We start from the raw sequence: 16,623 nt of genomic DNA on the forward strand, positions 1-16,623 counted from the left end.
AGATTTTATTTCTCTCTCTGTGAATCTCTCCGGGACCGGGCCGGTCTCTCTCCCCATCTATTCCCCTCTCTCCCCATCTATTCCCCCCCCTCTCCCCATCTATTCCCCCCTCTCCCCATCTATTCCCCTCTCTCCCCCCATCTATTCCCCCCCTCTCTCCCCATCTATTCCCCTCTCTCTCCCCATCTATTCCCCCCTCTCCCCATCTATTCCCCCCTCTCTCCCCATCTATTCCCCCTCTCCCCATCTATTCCCCCCTCTCCCCCATCTATTCCCCCCTCCTCCCTCCCTCTCTCCCCCTCCCTCTCTCCCCCCCTCTCCCTCTCCCCCTCTCCCCCCCTCTCCCCCCCCCCCCCCCCCTCTCCCCCTCCCCCTTGTGATGGTCTAATTGCCGATCCCATCTCTCAGTCTCACAATCCGCCAACACCCAACACATGTCCCCATCACACCCATCAAACGGGACTCGGATTCTCCCCCTCCACCCGCTCTCTGCAGACGGGTCGATCCCAGGACCGAGTCGATCATTTTATTTCGGGATTTATTTCCTGTCAGCAAATCCCGCGGCCGCAAAATCAACTTTAATCCGGTTTCTCTGCTAAAGTCATCGGACCCGATTGAAGAGGCTCCGTCCTGAGGAATGCGGAGCTCGGTCCCTGATCGGAGGGCGCTGATCTCGGCCAGTGTGAGTGAGACTCTGGACATGTCCCCCCGGTAGGAGGGTCTGTGTACATTGTATAGGGGGGTCTGTGTACATTGTATAGGGGGGTCTGTGTACATTGTATAGGGGGGTCTGTGTACATTGTATAGGAGGGTCTGTGTACATTGTATAGGAGGGTCTGTGTACATTGTATAGGGGGGTCTGTGTACATTGTATAGGGGGGTCTGTGTACATTGTATAGGAGGGTCTGTGTACATTGTATAGGGGGGTCTGTGTACATTGTATAGGAGGGTCTGTGTACATTGTATAGGGGGGTCTGTGTACATTGTATAGGGGGGTCTGTGTACATTGTATAGGAGGGTCTGTGTACATTGTATAGGGGGGTCTGTGTACATTGTATAGGGGGGTCTGTGTACAGTGTATAGGGGGGTCTGTGTACATTGTATAGGGGGGGTCTGTGTACATTGTATAGGGGGGTCTGTGTACATTGTATAGGGGGGTCTGTGTACATTGTATAGGAGGGTCTGTGTACATTGTATAGGGGGGGTCTGTGTACATTGTATAGGGGGGTCTGTGTACATTGTATAGGGGGGGTCTGTGTACATTGTATAGGGGGGTCTGTGTACATTGTATAGGGGGGTCTGTGTACATTGTATAGGAGGGTCTGTGTACATTGTATAGGGAGGGTCTGTGTACATTGTATAGGGGGGTCTGTGTACATTGTATAGGGGGGGTCTGTGTACATTGTATAGGGGGGTCTGTGTACATTGTATAGGGGGGTCTGTGTACATTGTATAGGAGGGTCTGTGTACATTGTATAGGGGGGGTCTGTGTACATTGTATAGGGGGGTCTGTGTACATTGTATAGGGGGGTCTGTGTACATTGTATAGGAGGGTCTGTGTACATTGTATAGGGGGGTCTGTGTACATTGTATAGGGGGGTCTGTGTACATTGTATAGGGGGGTCTGTGTACATTGTATAGGGGGGTCTGTGTACATTGTATAGGGGGGTCTGTGTACATTGTATAGGGGGGGTCTGTGTACATTGTATAGGGGGTCTGTGTACATTGTATAGGGGGGTCTGTGTACATTGTATAGGGGGGTCTGTGTACATTGTATAGGGGGGGGTCTGTGTACATTGTATAGGGGGTCTGTGTACATTGTATAGGGTCTGTGTACATTGTATAGGAGGGTCTGTGTACATTGTATAGGAGGGTCTGTGTACATTGTATAGGGGGGGTCTGTGTACATTGTATAGGGGGTCTGTGTACATTGTATAGGGTCTGTGTACATTGTATAGGAGGGTCTGTGTACATTGTATAGGGGGGTCTGTGTACATTGTATAGGGGGGTCTGTGTACATTGTATAGGGGGGTCTGTGTACATTGTATAGGAGGGTCTGTGTACATTGTATAGGGGGGTCTGTGTACATTGTATAGGGGGGTCTGTGTACATTGTATAGGGGGGTCTGTGTACATTGTATAGGAGGGTCTGTGTACATTGTATAGGGGGGGGTCTGTGTACATTGTATAGGGGGGTCTGTGTACATTGTATAGGGGGGTCTGTGTACATTGTATAGGGGGGTCTGTGTACATTGTATAGGGGGGTCTGTGTACATTGTATAGGAGGGTCTGTGTACATTGTATAGGAGGGTCTGTGTACATTGTATAGGGGGGACTGTGTACATTGTATAGGGGGGTCTGTGTACATTGTATAGGGGGGGTCTGTGTACATTGTATAGGGGGGTCTGTGTACATTGTATAGGAGGGTCTGTGTACATTGTATAGGGGGGTCTGTGTACATTGTATAGGGGGGTCTGTGTACATTGTATAGGGGGGTCTGTGTACATTGTATAGGGGGATCTGTGTACATTGTATAGGGGGGTCTGTGTACATTGTATAGGGGGGTCTGTGTACATTGTATAGGAGGGTCTGTGTACATTGTATAGGAGGGTCTGTGTACATTGTATAGGGGGTCTGTGCACATTGTATAGGGGGGTCTGTGTACATTGTATAGGAGGGTCTGTGTACATTGTATAGGGGGGTCTGTGTACATTGTATAGGAGGGTCTGTGTACATTGTATAGGGGTCAGTGTACAGTGTATAGAGTCTGTGTACAATGTATAGGCTAAGTGTATAGTGTATAGGCTCTGTGTACATTGTATAGGGCTCTGTGTACGGTGTATAGGGCTCTGTGTACGGTGTACAGGGCTCTGTGTACGGTGTTTAGGATTCTGTGCACGGTGTACAGGCTCTGTGCACAGTGTACAGGCTCTGTGCACAGTGTACAGGGCTCTGTGTACAGTGTACAGGGCTCTGTGTACAGTGTATAGGGCTCTGTGTGCAGTGTACTGGCTCTGTGTGCAGTGTATAGGGCTCTGTGCACAGTGTACAGGCTCTGTGTACAGTGTATAGGGCTCTGTGTACAGTGTACAGGCTCTGTGTGCAGTGTACAGGCTCTGTGTACAGTGTATAGGGCTCTGTGTACAGTGTACAGGCTCTGTGTACAGTGTACAGGCTCTGTGTACAGTGTACAGGCTCTGTGTACAGTGTACAGGCTCTGTGTACAGTGTACAGGCTCTGTGTACAGTGTACAGGCTCTGTGTACAGTGTACAGGCTCTGTGTACAGTGTATAGGGCTCTGTGTACAGTGTACAGGCTCTGTGTGCAGTGTATAGGGCTCTGTGTACAGTGTACAGGCTCTGTGTACAGTGTATAGGGCTCTGTGCGCGGTGTACGGGCTCTGTGCGCGGTGTACGGGCTCTGTGCGCGGTGTACGGGCTCTGTGCGCGGTGTACGGGGCTCTGTGCGCGGTGTACGGGGCTCTGTGCGCGGTGTACAGGGCTCTGCGCGCGGTGTACAGGGCTCTGCGCGCGGTGTACAGGGCTCTGCGCGCGGTGTACGGGCTCTGCGCGCGGTGTACAGGGCTCTGCGCGCGGTGTACGGGCTCTGCGCGCGGTGTACGGGCTCTGCGCGCGGTGTACGGGCTCTGCGCGCGGTGTACGGGCTCTGCGCGCGGTGTACGGGCTCTGCGCGCGGTGTGCGGGCTCTGTGCGCGGTATACGGGCTCTGCGCGCGGTGTACGGGCTCTGTGCACGGTCCAGGGTGGGATATGCTGCTTCCTGCAATCTGACAATCTCCAACACCCACAAACTCTGATTCCCATTTCCCCCGGGCTGGAACAGGGCCCCCTGCCGGTCCGGCCCAGTCTCACACCCTGGACCACCCCCAGTTTTGGGGACAATTTCCTTTCACTGAGCGTCTCCCCCAATTCACTCCTTCCCACATTGTCTGACTTTATAAACGATTCGAGATGCAGAAGGAGCTTTCTTTATTTAATGGTTAATAAAGAAATAATCCTGAACACACAAACAATGGGATTGGATGAGCCTTAAATCAGCGTTGATGAAATGAGTTTTTGATGAGCGGCCGGTGCTGAACTTGTCCTGTTTCCCCCCGCCGTGTGTTTAATGCTCCTGTCTGGGATCAGATTCACTTCTCACAACATTTCATTTCATTTCTAAATCACAGCAGAGTTTCCAGAGCGAGGGCATCAAACCAGCCCACATCCCCGAACCAGCCACTGGGCAAGATTCACACTCCCCTCAGCTCTGAGCTGCCAATAAATTCAACCCCAACTCGCCTGTTATCGAGGTGTAATTATTCCTATTGATCTGCAGCTTGTGAAGATAATGTGATCACTGAAACAAATCTCTCCTAAACTCGGCCCAATATATCAAAACCTCATCAAACTCTAGTGATGTCCGACTGTGAGACCCTCCAGCCCTCCCACCCTCCGAGATCTCCGCGTTCCTCCAACTCTGGCCTCTTGTCCATCCCCCACTCCCTTCACCCCTCCATTGACGGCCGTGCCTTCAGCTGTCCAGGCCCTAAGCTCTGGAATTCCCTCCCTAAACCTCTCCCCCTCTCCCCCTCTCTCTCCTCCTTTAAGACCCTCCTTAAAACCCACCTCTTTGACCAAGCTTTTGGTCACCTGTCCTAATATCTCCTTATGTGGCTCAGTGTCAAATTTTATCTGATAATCGCTCCTGTGAAGTTCCTTGGGATGTTTTACTACGTTAAAGGTGCTATATCAATGCAAGTTGTTTTTGGGGTTACATAAGAACATAACACAAGAAATAGGAGCAGGAATAGGCCATTCGGCCCCTCGAGCCTGCTCCGCCATTCAATCAGATCATGGCTGATCTTCGACCTCAACTCCACTTTCCCGCCTGATCCCCATATCCCTTCATTCCCTCAGTGTCCAAAAATCTATCGATCTCAGTCTTGAATATTCTCGATGTGGAGATGCCGGTGATGGACTGGGGTGGACAAATGTAAGGAATCTTACAACACCAGGTTATAGTCCAACAAATTTATTTTAAAATCACAAGCTTTCGGAGATTATCTCCTTCGTCAGATGATTGAATGAAAAGGTTCTCAAATCGCATATCTTATACGATGTTGGGACAGCATCACACCAATCAAAAGGTGTCGTTGTTATTCAAACAGGCCATGTTTTTTAAAATTCTCTCTCTCTCTCTCTCTGCCATTTTAAGTTTCTTTCTGCCTGCCTGTGTAAAAGACACAATGTATATCGAGTGCACTGGGACGTGCTGTTCTCCGTGACTGGCCTGTTTGAATAACAACGACACCTTTTGATTGGTGTGATGCTGTCCCAACATCGTATAAGATATGCGATTTGAGAACCTTTTCATTCAATCATCTGACGAAGGAGATAATCTCCGAAAGCTTGTGATTTTAAAATAAATTTGTTGGACTATAACCTGGTGTTGTAAGATTCCTTACTTGAATATTCTCAACGACTGAGCATCCACAGCCCTCTGGGGTAGAGAATTCTAAAGATTCACAAACCCTACGAGCAGGTGGTGTGACGTAGGAGCCAGAAGATGAGTGTGGATTGTGAGGATCGAGCTGAAGGGGAACAGCATTCCGGGGGAGGAAGGGTGACGTTCGGAGACTATTTCTGCTCACAGTGTAGCAGCTTATAAAAGGCCGTAGTATTTATTATAGAAAATGGGTTATAAATATCCCAGTTACAAGTCTGTATATCAGTCAGAGTCCAGAGTAACACATTGTGTCGTAAAATGGTCCACAGGAGGGACATCAAACCCAGAGTTTGTGAGTTTTTATTGGGGCCACTTTTAAAAAGAGAATGAGAATAATTTCACTTTTCCCGTGTGAGGAGCTGCTGAGATTGAGGTGAGATGATGGAGGAAGGGGAATATTTTTGCTTTTGCAGCTCCTTCTCACCTCTCCTGAAGGTGCTGACTCAAGTCCCACTCCAGAGACTCAAGCACTTAATCCAGGCCGACACTCCCGGTGCAGTACTGAGGGAGTGCTGGACTGTCGGAGGGTCAGTACTGAGGGAGAGCTGCACTGTCGGAGGGTCAGCACTGAGGGAGTGCTGCACTGTCGGAGGGTCAGCACTGAGGGAGTGCTGCACTGTCGGAGGGTCAGCACTGAGGGAGTGCTGCACTGTCGGAGGGTCAGTACTGAGGGAGTGCTGCACTGTCGGAGGGTCAGCACTGAGGGAGTGCTGCACTGTCGGAGGGTCAGTACTGAGGGAGTGCTGCACTGTCGGAGGGTCAGTACTGAGGGAGTGCTGCACTGTCGGAGGGTCAGTACTGAGGGAGTGCTGCACTGTCGGAGGGTCAGTACTGAGGGAGTGCTGCACTGTCGGAGGGTCAGCACTGAGGGAGTGCTGCACTGTCGGAGGGTCAGCACTGAGGGAGTGCTGCACTGTCGGAGGGTCAGTACTGAGGGAGTGCTGCACAGTTGGAGGGTCAGCACTGAGGGAGTGCTGCACAGTTGGAGGGTCAGTACTGAGGGAGTGCTGCACTGTCGGAGGATCAGTACTGAGGGAGTGCTGCACTGTCGGAGGGTCAGCACTGAGGGAGTGCTGCACTGTTGGAGGTGCCGTTTTTCGGATGAGATGTTAAACCGAGACCCCGTCTGCCCTCTCAGGTTGATATCGATGATTCCATGGCACTATTTTTAAGAAGAGCAGGGGAGTTCTCCCCGGTGTCCTGGGGCCAATATTTATCCCTCAACCAACATTATGAAAAAACAGATTATCTGGTCATTTATCTCATTGCTGTTTGTGGGATCTTGCTCTGCGCAAATTTGCTGCCGCGTTTCCTACATTACAACAGTGACTACATTTCAATAAAGTATTTCATTGGCTGTAAACGCTTTGGGACGTCCTGAGGATGTGAAAGGCCCAAAGCTGCTCAAACAAAGTCCTCCACAGAGAGAGCCAATAGAAAGTGTTTGAGTGGGAACCTCGATTCCTTGTCATTGAATTGAAGGGCTGGTGACTCTCACATTTTAAAATTAAACAAAGCTGTTTCACTTTAATCCTCACTCCAGCCAATAGGTGACCCGGCTCCGTCACACTCACTGGTTCTCAGTGTCTGCAGTTATTGGTTTATATTAAAACTAATAAAAGGCGGTAACGATTGATTCTGGGCAGTGTGGTCCTGATGATCAGGGATCCAGAGTCTCGATCTGGTGTTGTCTGAAAGGATCTTTTGATTGTCTGTAATTTCTGAATGTTGCAGTAAATCAGTGCGTTTATAATCAGATAATGAATAATATCCTTAATCCCTCAAACTCCAGTGTGTTCTGTTTAATCAGTGAGCTTTTCAATAGAGGCCGAGATTTAACGGGAAAATCCCATCACAAGATTTATTTTTATCTCGATCAGAATCCTGGGAGTTGAGTTGAAATCTTCATCTCATCGAAATCGAGATAAAGTCTCAAATCCAGGCACTCGGATTGGATTAGTCAGAGTGCGGGGATTGGCTGTTAATGGGCAGTGTGAGTCTGAGGATTGGGCTCGAAGGTCAGGAGCAGAACCTGGTCCAAAATCCATTGATTTTATTTCTCTCCCAACAGGGAGCTGATGTCAGAAGGAGGAGATGATCAATGGGAGAGAGAGTCTTGTCAGGACACAGTCATCACATTGGGTCCCAGTACTGACTGATCAGCGAATAAGGACAACTGTCTGACACAGAGAACAGCTGGGGGGAAAACAGCTGGAATTCAAACACCTGGAACATCTGCAAACACAGCCGGGGAAAACAGCTGGAACCATAACACCTGCACATCTGCAAACACTGTTGTGGAAAAACAGCTGGAATCCTAACACCTGACACATCCGCAAACACAGCTGAGCAAAACAGCTGGAACCCCAACATCTGGAATATCTGCAAACACCGCTGGGGAAAAACATCTGGAATCTGTGTCCATTCAAAGTCGGATCGTCACAGAACGTTCACACCAGACCTCAGAGTGGAGACCCCCCTGAATCACCCCCAGACGGACCGAGATCACCCCCTCTCTGAGCGAGGGTCCAGTTGGAGCAGAGACCCCCCTGAATCACCCCCAGACAGACCGAGATCACCCCCTCTCTGAGCGAGGGTCCAGTCGGAACGATGCGTCTGTCCGGTTTGTTGCTCCTTCAGGCCCTTTGGACAGCCCTGTCTGTCTCCACACAGCACTTCCCGTCCTGGGGTCACTACGACCTGTGTAAGACTCAGATTCACTGGGACCAGGGGAGGAGTTGGGATTACATGGCCTGCCAGCCCGAGGCGGAGCTGGTCAGCAGGTTCCTGAGGGTGAGGTTGGATCCCCCCAACAGTACGTGTGGAGAGACCCCGGAGATGTACTGCACGCTGGTGAGTAGAAGCCTTTCACACCCAGTCTCTGTTGTGTGTCACGCTGGGAATGGACGGTCACTGAATGGCCTTTATCAAAGTGAGTCATTACATAGAATTACAGAGAATGTACAGCACAGAAACAGGCCATTCGGCCCAACTGGTCTATACTGGTGTTTATGCTCCACACGAGCCTCCTCCCACCCGACTTCATCTCACCCTATCAACATATCCTTCTATTCCTTTCTCCCTCCTGTGTTTATCGAGCTTCCCCTTAAATCCATCTACACTATTCACCTCAACCTCTCCTTGTGGGAGTGAGTTCCACATTCTCACCACTCTCTGGGTGAAGAAGTTTCTCCTGAATTCCCTATTGGATTTATTAGTGACGATCTTATATTTATGGCCCCGAGCAGGTGAACATGTCCAATTGTGTCTCTGAACACTGTCCAATATCTCCAGTGGGGGAATATGTCCAATTATATTTCTGGACACCACTGATTTATTATAATGTTCTGTCTCTCTGGGGCTGCTGGGAGACTTGTCATTTTCTGAAGATCCAATTTAGCCCAAAAGGCAACAGACTCGATCCCGATTGGCTTTGCTGTAATCTCCCCGAGTCTGACAATCTGATCTGATTGGGTTTCCGTACGATATAAACTGTCCTGTAATGAAGTCATTGAGATGGAAATTCAGGACTGTTTCTAAATATTAATTATCCTCTCGTTGAGTTAATCATCTCCTCAGGACAACTGGTTCCTTCATCATTGTTAGAGGGAAAACTCCTGAATTAATAATCCGTCATAAGTTTCACCAATAATTAAAACTGTGTAATTTATTGCAGAACATGTCGTTTATCAGAGGGAATTATTCTCCAGGTCAATTAGTAATCTGTTACAACAATAATACGACTCTTTGAGGTAAATCTTACACCAGTCCCATATTCCACTGTCGGAGCTGTGTGTGAAACACTGTCCGGGCCCAGTGAGACCGGACCGGGTGTCACTGTGTGTGAAACACTGTCCGGACCCAGTGAGACCGGACCGGGTGTCACTGTGTGTGAAACACTGTCCGGACCCAGTGAGACCGGACCGGGTGTCACTGTGTGTGAAACACTGTCCGGACCCAGTGAGACCGGACCGGGTGTCACTGTGTGTGAAACACTGCCCGGGCCCAGTGAGACCGGACCGGGTGTCACTGTGTGTGAAACACTGCCCGGACCCAGTGAGACCGGACCGGGTGTCACTGTGTGAAACACTGCCCGGACCCAGTGAGACCGGACCGGGTGTCACTGTGTGAAACACTGCCCGGGCCCAGTGAGACCGGACCGGGTGTCACTGTGTGAAACACTGCCCGGGCCCAGTGAGACCGGACCGGGTGTCACTGTGTGTGAAACACTGCCCGGACCCAGTGAGACCGGACCGGGTGTCACTGTGTGTGAAACACTGCCCGGGCCCAGTGAGACCGGACCGGGTGTCACTGTGTGTGAAACACTGTCCGGGCCCAGTGAGACCGGACCGCGTGTCACTGTGTGTGAAACACTGTCCGGGCCCAGTGAGACCGGACCGGGTGTCACTGTGTGTGAAACACTGTCCGGACCCAGTGAGACCGGACCGGGTGTCACTGTGTGTGAAACACTGCCCGGACCCAGTGAGACCGGACCGGGTGTCACTGTGTGTGAAACACTGCCCGGACCCAGTGAGACCGGACCGGGTGTCACTGTGTGTGAAACACTGTCCGGACCCAGTGAGACCGGACCGGGTGTCACTGTGTGTGAAACACTGTCCGGACCCAGTGAGACCGGACCGGGTGTCAGTGTGTGTGAAACACTGTCCGGACCCAGTGAGACCGGACCGGGTGTCACTGTGTGTGAAACACTGTCCGGACCCAGTGAGACCGGACCGGGTGTCACTGTGTGTGAAACACTGCCCGGACCCAGTGAGACCGGACCGGGTGTCACTGTGTGTGAAACACTGCCCGGACCCAGTGAGACCGGACCGGGTGTCACTGTGTGTGAAACACTGCCCCGACCCAGTGAGACCGGACCGGGTGTCACTGTGTGTGAAACACTGTCCGGGCCCAGTGAGACCGGACCGGGTGTCACTGTGTGTGAAACACTGTCCGGACCCAGTGAGACCGGACCGGGTGTCACTGTGTGTGAAACACTGCCCGGACCCAGTGAGACCGGACCGGGTGTCACTGTGTGTGAAACACTGCCCGGACCCAGTGAGACCGGACCGGGTGTCACTGTGTGTGAAACACTGTCCGGGCCCAGTGAGACCGGACCGGGTGTCACTGTGTGTGAAACACTGTCCGGACCCAGTGAGACCGGACCGGGTGTCACTGTGTGTGAAACACTGTCCGGGCCCAGTGAGACCGGACCGGGTGTCACTGTGTGTGAAACACTGTCCGGGCCCAGTGAGACCGGACCGGGTGTCACTGTGTGTGAAACACTGCCCGGGCCCAGTGAGACCGGACCGGGTGTCACTGTGTGTGAAACACTGCCCGGACCCAGTGAGACCGGACCGGGTGTCACTGTGTGTGAAACACTGTCCGGACCCAGTGAGACCGGACCGGGTGTCACTGTGTGTGAAACACTGTCCGGGCCCAGTGAGACCGGACCGGGTGTCACTGTGTGTGAAACACTGTCCGGGCCCAGTGAGACCGGACCGGGTGTCACTGTGTGTGAAACACTGTCCGGACCCAGTGAGACCGGACCGGGTGTCACTGTGTGTGAAACACTGTCCGGGCCCAGTGAGACCGGACCGGGTGTCACTGTGTGTGAAACACTGCCCGGGCCCAGTGAGACCGGACCGGGTGTCACTGTGTGTGAAACACTGCCCGGGCCCAGTGAGACCGGACCGGGTGTCACTGTGTGTGAAACACTGTCCGGGCCCAGTGAGACCGGACCGGGTGTCACTGTGTGTGAAACACTGTCCGGGCCCAGTGAGACCGGACCGGGTGTCACTGTGTGTGAAACACTGCCCGGGCCCAGTGAGACCGGACCGGGTGTCACTGTGTGTGAAACACTGCCCGGACCCAGTGAGACCGGACCGGGTGTCACTGTGTGTGAAACACTGCCCGGGCCCAGTGAGACCGGACCGGGTGTCACTGTGTGTGAAACACTGTCCGGACCCAGTGAGACCGGACCGGGTGTCACTGTGTGTGAAACACTGTCCGGACCCAGTGAGACCGGACCGGGTGTCACTGTGTGTGAAACACTGTCCGGGCCCAGTGAGACCGGACCGGGTGTCACTGTGTGTGAAACACTGCCCGGACCCAGTGAGACCGGACCGGGTGTCACTGTGTGTGAAACACTGTCCGGACCCAGTGAGACCGGACCGGGTGTCACTGTGTGTGAAACACTGTCCGGACCCAGTGAGACCGGACCGGGTGTCACTGTGTGTGAAACACTGCCCGGACCCAGTGAGACCGGACCGGGTGTCACTGTGTGAGATTCACACACCTCAGGATGCCCCAAAGCACTTTGAAAGTGTCAGCTGTGGCTCAGTGGGGAGCACTCTGACCTCTGAGTTGGAAGGTTATGGGTTCATCGTCCCACTCCAGAGACTCAAGCACATAATCTAGGCTGACACTCCCAGTGTCGTACTGAGGGAGTGCTGCATTGAGGGAGTGCAGCACTGTCGGAGGGTCAGTACTGAGGGAGTGCAGCACTGTCGGAGGGTCAGTACTGAGGGAGTGGTGCGCTGTCGGAGGGTCAGTACTGAAGGAGTGCTGCACTGTCGGATGGTCACAACAGAGAGAGCATTGCACTGTCGGAGGGTCAGTACTGAGGGAGTGCTGCACTGTCGGATGATCAGTACTGAGTGAGTGCTGCACTGTCGGAGGTGCCGTCTTTTGGATGAGATGTTAAACCGAGGTCCCATCTGCCCTCTCGGGTGGACGTGAATGATCCCAGGGTTACTATTTCAAGGAAGAGTCGGGGAGTTCTCCCCGGTGTCCTGGGCAATATTTATCCCTTAACCATCACCAAAAATAGATGATCTGGTCATTTATCTCATTACAACAGTGACTACACTTCAAAAAAAGTCCTTCATTGGCTTTGAAGAAAGAAACAAAGAACTTGCATTTCTATAGCGCCTTTCACATCCTCAGGACGTCCCAAATCGCTTCACAGCCAATGAGGTACTTTTTGAAGTGTAGTCACTGTTGTAATGTAGGAAACGTGGCAGCCAATTTGCGCACAGCAAGATTCCACAAACAGCAATGTGATAAATGACCCGATAATCTGTTTTAATGATCATAGAAGTTTACAACATGGAAACAGGCCCTTCGGCCCAACGTGTCCATGTCGCCCAGTTTATACCACTAAGCTTGTCCCAATTGCCTGCACTTGGCCCATATCCCTCTATACCCATCTTACCCATGTAACTGTCCAAATGCTTTCTAAAGACAAAATTGTACCCGCCTCTACTACTGCCTCTGGCAGCTCGTTCCAGACACTCACCACCCTTTGAGTGAAAAAATTGCCCCTCTGGACCCTTTTGTATCTCTCCCCTCTCACCTTAAATCTATGTCCCCTCGTTATAGACTCCCCTACCTTTGGGGAAAGATTTTGACTATCTACCTTATCTATGCCCCTCATTATTTTATAGACTTCTATAAGATCACCCCTAAACCTCCGACTCTCCAGGGAAAAAGTCTCAGTCTATCCAACCTCTCCCTATAAGTCAAACCATCAAGTCCCGGTAGCATCCTAGTAAATCTTTTCTGCACTCTGTTGATGTTGGTTGAGGATAAATATTAACTTCCTGCCGCCATATTGGGACCTTAGTTGGCCGGTTTACGCCTGAGAAACGGAGCCTTGTTGTTCGGCCGGTATCTCGTAGTTTGTATATTTTTTATTCTGTAACTGTGTTTTTTACTCGTGTCCTCGCTCCTTCTCTCCCAATCTGTTCCCTCTCCTGAACTTCTGTTCTCTGATTCTGTTCTCTGATTCAGTATTCAATGTGAGTGGGTGAGTGAGACGGAAAGACTGCAGGGTGAGAATGGATTCAGACTCTGGCTGTAGTGTTGGTGCAAAGACAGCAATTCCTGCACAGATGCTGCAGATTTTAAAATTCTCATCCTCGTGTTCAAATCCCTCCATGGCCTCTCCCCTCCCTATCTCTGTAACCTCGTCAACCCTACAACCCTCCGAGATCTCTGTAACCTCGTCAACCCTACAACCCTCCGAGATCTCTGTAACCTCGTCAACCCTACAACCCTCCGAGATCTCTGTAACCTCGTCAACCCAACAACCCTCCGAGATCTCTGTAACCTCGTCAACCCTACAACCCTCCGAGATCTCTGTAACCTCCCCCAACCCTACAACCCTCCGAGATCTCTGTAACCTCATCAACCCTACAACCCTCCGAGATCTCTGTAACCTCCCCCAACCCTACAACCCTCCGAGATCTCTGTAACCTCGTCAACCCTACAACCCTCCGAGATCTCTGTAACCTCATCAACCCTACAACCCTCCGAGATCTCTGTAACCTCGTCAACCCTACAACCCTCCGAGATCTCTGTAACCTCCCCCAACCCTACAACCCTCCGAGATCTCTGTAACCTCGTCAACCCTACAACCCTCCGAGATCTCTGTAACCTCCCCCAACCCTACAACCCTCCGAGATCTCTGTAACCTCATCAACCCTACAACCCTCCGAGATCTCTGTAACCTCATCAACCCTACAACCCTCCGAGATCTCTGTAACCTCCCCCAACCCTACAACCCTCCGAGATCTCTGTAACCTCCCCCAACCCTACAACCCTCCGAGATCTCTGTAACCCCCCCCCCAACCCTACAACCCTCCGAGATCTCTGTAACCTCGTCAACCCTACAACCCTCCGAGATCTCTGTAATCTCCCCCAACCCTACAACCCTCCGAGATCTCTGTAACCTCCCCCAACCCTGCAACCCTCCGAGATCTCTGTAACCTCCCCCAACACTACAACCCTCCGAGATCTCTGTAACCTCGTCAACCCTACAACCCTCCGAGATCTCTGTAACCTCCCCCAACCCGACAACCCTCCGAGATCTCTGTAACCTCGTCAACCCTACAACCCTCCGAGATCTCTGTAACCTCCCCCAACCCTACAACCCTCCGAGATCTCTGTAACCTCGTCAACCCTACAACCCTCCGAGATCTCTGTAACCTCGTCAACCCTACAACCCTCCGAGATCTCTGTAACCTCCCCCAACCCTACAACCCTCCGAGATCTCTGTAACCTCCCCCAACCCAGAACCCTCCGAGATCTCTGTAACCTCGTCAACCCTACAACCCTCCGAGATCTCTGTAACCTCGTCAACCCTACAACCCTCCGAGATCTCTGTAACCTCCCCCAACCCTACAACCCTCCGAGATCTCTGTAACCTCCCCCAACCCTACAACCCTCCGAGATCTCTGTAACCTCCCCCAACCCAGAACCCTCCGAGATCTCTGTAACCTCCCCCAACCCTACAACCCTCCGAGATCTCTGTAACCTCCCCCAACCCTACAACCCTCCGAGATCTCTGTAACCTCCCCCAACCCAGAACCCTCCGAGATCTCTGTCACCTCGTCAACCCTACAACCCTCCGAGATCTCTGTAACCTCATCAACCCTGCAACCCTCCGAGATCTCTGTAACCTCCCCCAACCCAGAACCCTCCGAGATCTCTGTAACCTCCCACAACCCTACAACCCTCCGAGATCTCTGTCACCTCCCCCAACCCTACAACCCTCCGAGATCTCTGTAACCTCCCCCAACCCTACAACCCTCCGAGATCTCTGTAACCTCGTCAACCCTACAACCCTCCGCGATCTCTGTAACCTCGTCAACCCTACAACCCTCCGAGATCTCTGTAACCTCCTCCAATTCTGGCCTCTTGTCCATCCCCGAGTTTCTTCGATCCACCATTGGCGGCCGTGCCTTCAGCTGCCTGGGCCCTGAGCTCTGGAATTCCCTCCCTCCACCTCTCCACCTCTCTCTCCTCCTCGAAGATGCTCCTTAAAACTTACCTCTTTGACCAAGCTTTTGGTCTCCTGTCCTAATATCTCCTTCTGTGACTCGGTGTCAGTTTGTGTCTGATAATCGCTCCTGTGAAGGGCCTTGGGACGTTTTCCTACATTAAAGGCGCTATATAAATGCAGGTTGTTGTTGTTGCTGTTGTTGTTTCTGCTGCTCTGTACCTTTATCGGCCGTCTGACCCTAACCCTGTTTACACTGACGTTCTGTTTGTTGTTGGGAGTGGGGACTGCCTGCCAGGCCCTGGTGTCCTGACTTGTGAAGGCCCGAGGCCTGAGAGTCGTGACCCGAGAGGGACCTGTGCAATCGACCTTCGAACCCAGCTCCGCACAGCATGAGGAAACATTTATTATTGGACGATCAGTGAGACCTCCCGGTGTCCCGGCCAACTCTCCTCCCATCCAACGTCAACACAAACAGCTCATCACAACGCTGTCTGTTGGATCTTGCTGTGCACAAAATGGCTGCTGCGTTTAGCTCCATCAGACTAACCGTGTTTCACCTGTCAGCCTTGGCTCAGTGGTGAACTTTCACCTCGGAGTCAGAAGGTCATGGGGGAGTGCAGGGTGAGGTCTGGGGGCTAAGTTGAGGCCCAGTGCAGATTGTCTCCTGTGAAGCAGAGATTCCAGTGATCCTGTTGTAGACACTGAGCTGAGGTTTAAACTCCGTGAGGGCCGAAAGCCCCTTTAATACGGGTTCCAGGATTTGAAATCTCTGCATTGCTTTAAAATCTTTTCCTGTGAGCTGATGGATGTGTTTCTCTGGAGTGTCGGAGCTCAGGTTCGAGTTCAGATAATGGGCTATATTTATATAAAAGGCTGCGGTTTCACCCAGTCTGACTCACATTCTGGGCTCCACTTCCCGCAATATCTCTAATTTTACCAAAGTCTCTCGACAGCAGAATGAAGGGGTTACGATCAATATTTCAGCATCTCCAGGACATGATGTTCAATGTCAGCTGACCAACTGAATCCATGGCCTTGTTACTGATTATATCGCTCACCTTCTCTCCCCGGAAAGTCTGTTCATAATTGATGTAAAGTTGCTTCTCCAGAGAACAAAACATGGTTGAGGTTTGATTGAAATACTGAGGGGACAGTGTGAGGAGAGGGGAGGGGAGTATTGGTGAGTGAAGCAAACACTGTCGGGAACATCGGAACAGCAGGAGGCCATTCAGCCCCTCGAGCCTGTTCCGCCATTCAATTAGATCATGGCTGATCTGTATCTTAACCCCATTTACCCTCCTTTGCTCCGTGTCCCTCGATACCCTCACCC

At 51.8% G+C, this 16,623-nt stretch overlaps 1 protein-coding gene across 1 annotated transcript in view; it reads left to right on the forward strand.

The window, feature by feature from the left end:
• The first annotated feature begins 404 nt into the window (after nt 1-404).
• Nucleotides 405-16,623, forward strand: part of LOC137311631 (netrin-G1-like) — a 53,905-nt gene continuing 37,686 nt past the window's right edge. The window contains exons 1-2 of the mRNA XM_067978737.1: nt 405-682; nt 7,578-8,359. Of these exons, the coding sequence (XP_067834838.1) occupies nt 8,117-8,359 (243 nt within the window). The 5' untranslated portion in view covers nt 405-682; nt 7,578-8,116. The remainder of the gene's footprint in view (nt 683-7,577; nt 8,360-16,623) is intronic.

Source organism: Heptranchias perlo, unplaced genomic scaffold (assembly GCF_035084215.1).
Source record: "Heptranchias perlo isolate sHepPer1 unplaced genomic scaffold, sHepPer1.hap1 HAP1_SCAFFOLD_376, whole genome shotgun sequence".
NCBI classification, from domain to species: Eukaryota; Metazoa; Chordata; class Chondrichthyes; order Hexanchiformes; family Hexanchidae; genus Heptranchias; species Heptranchias perlo.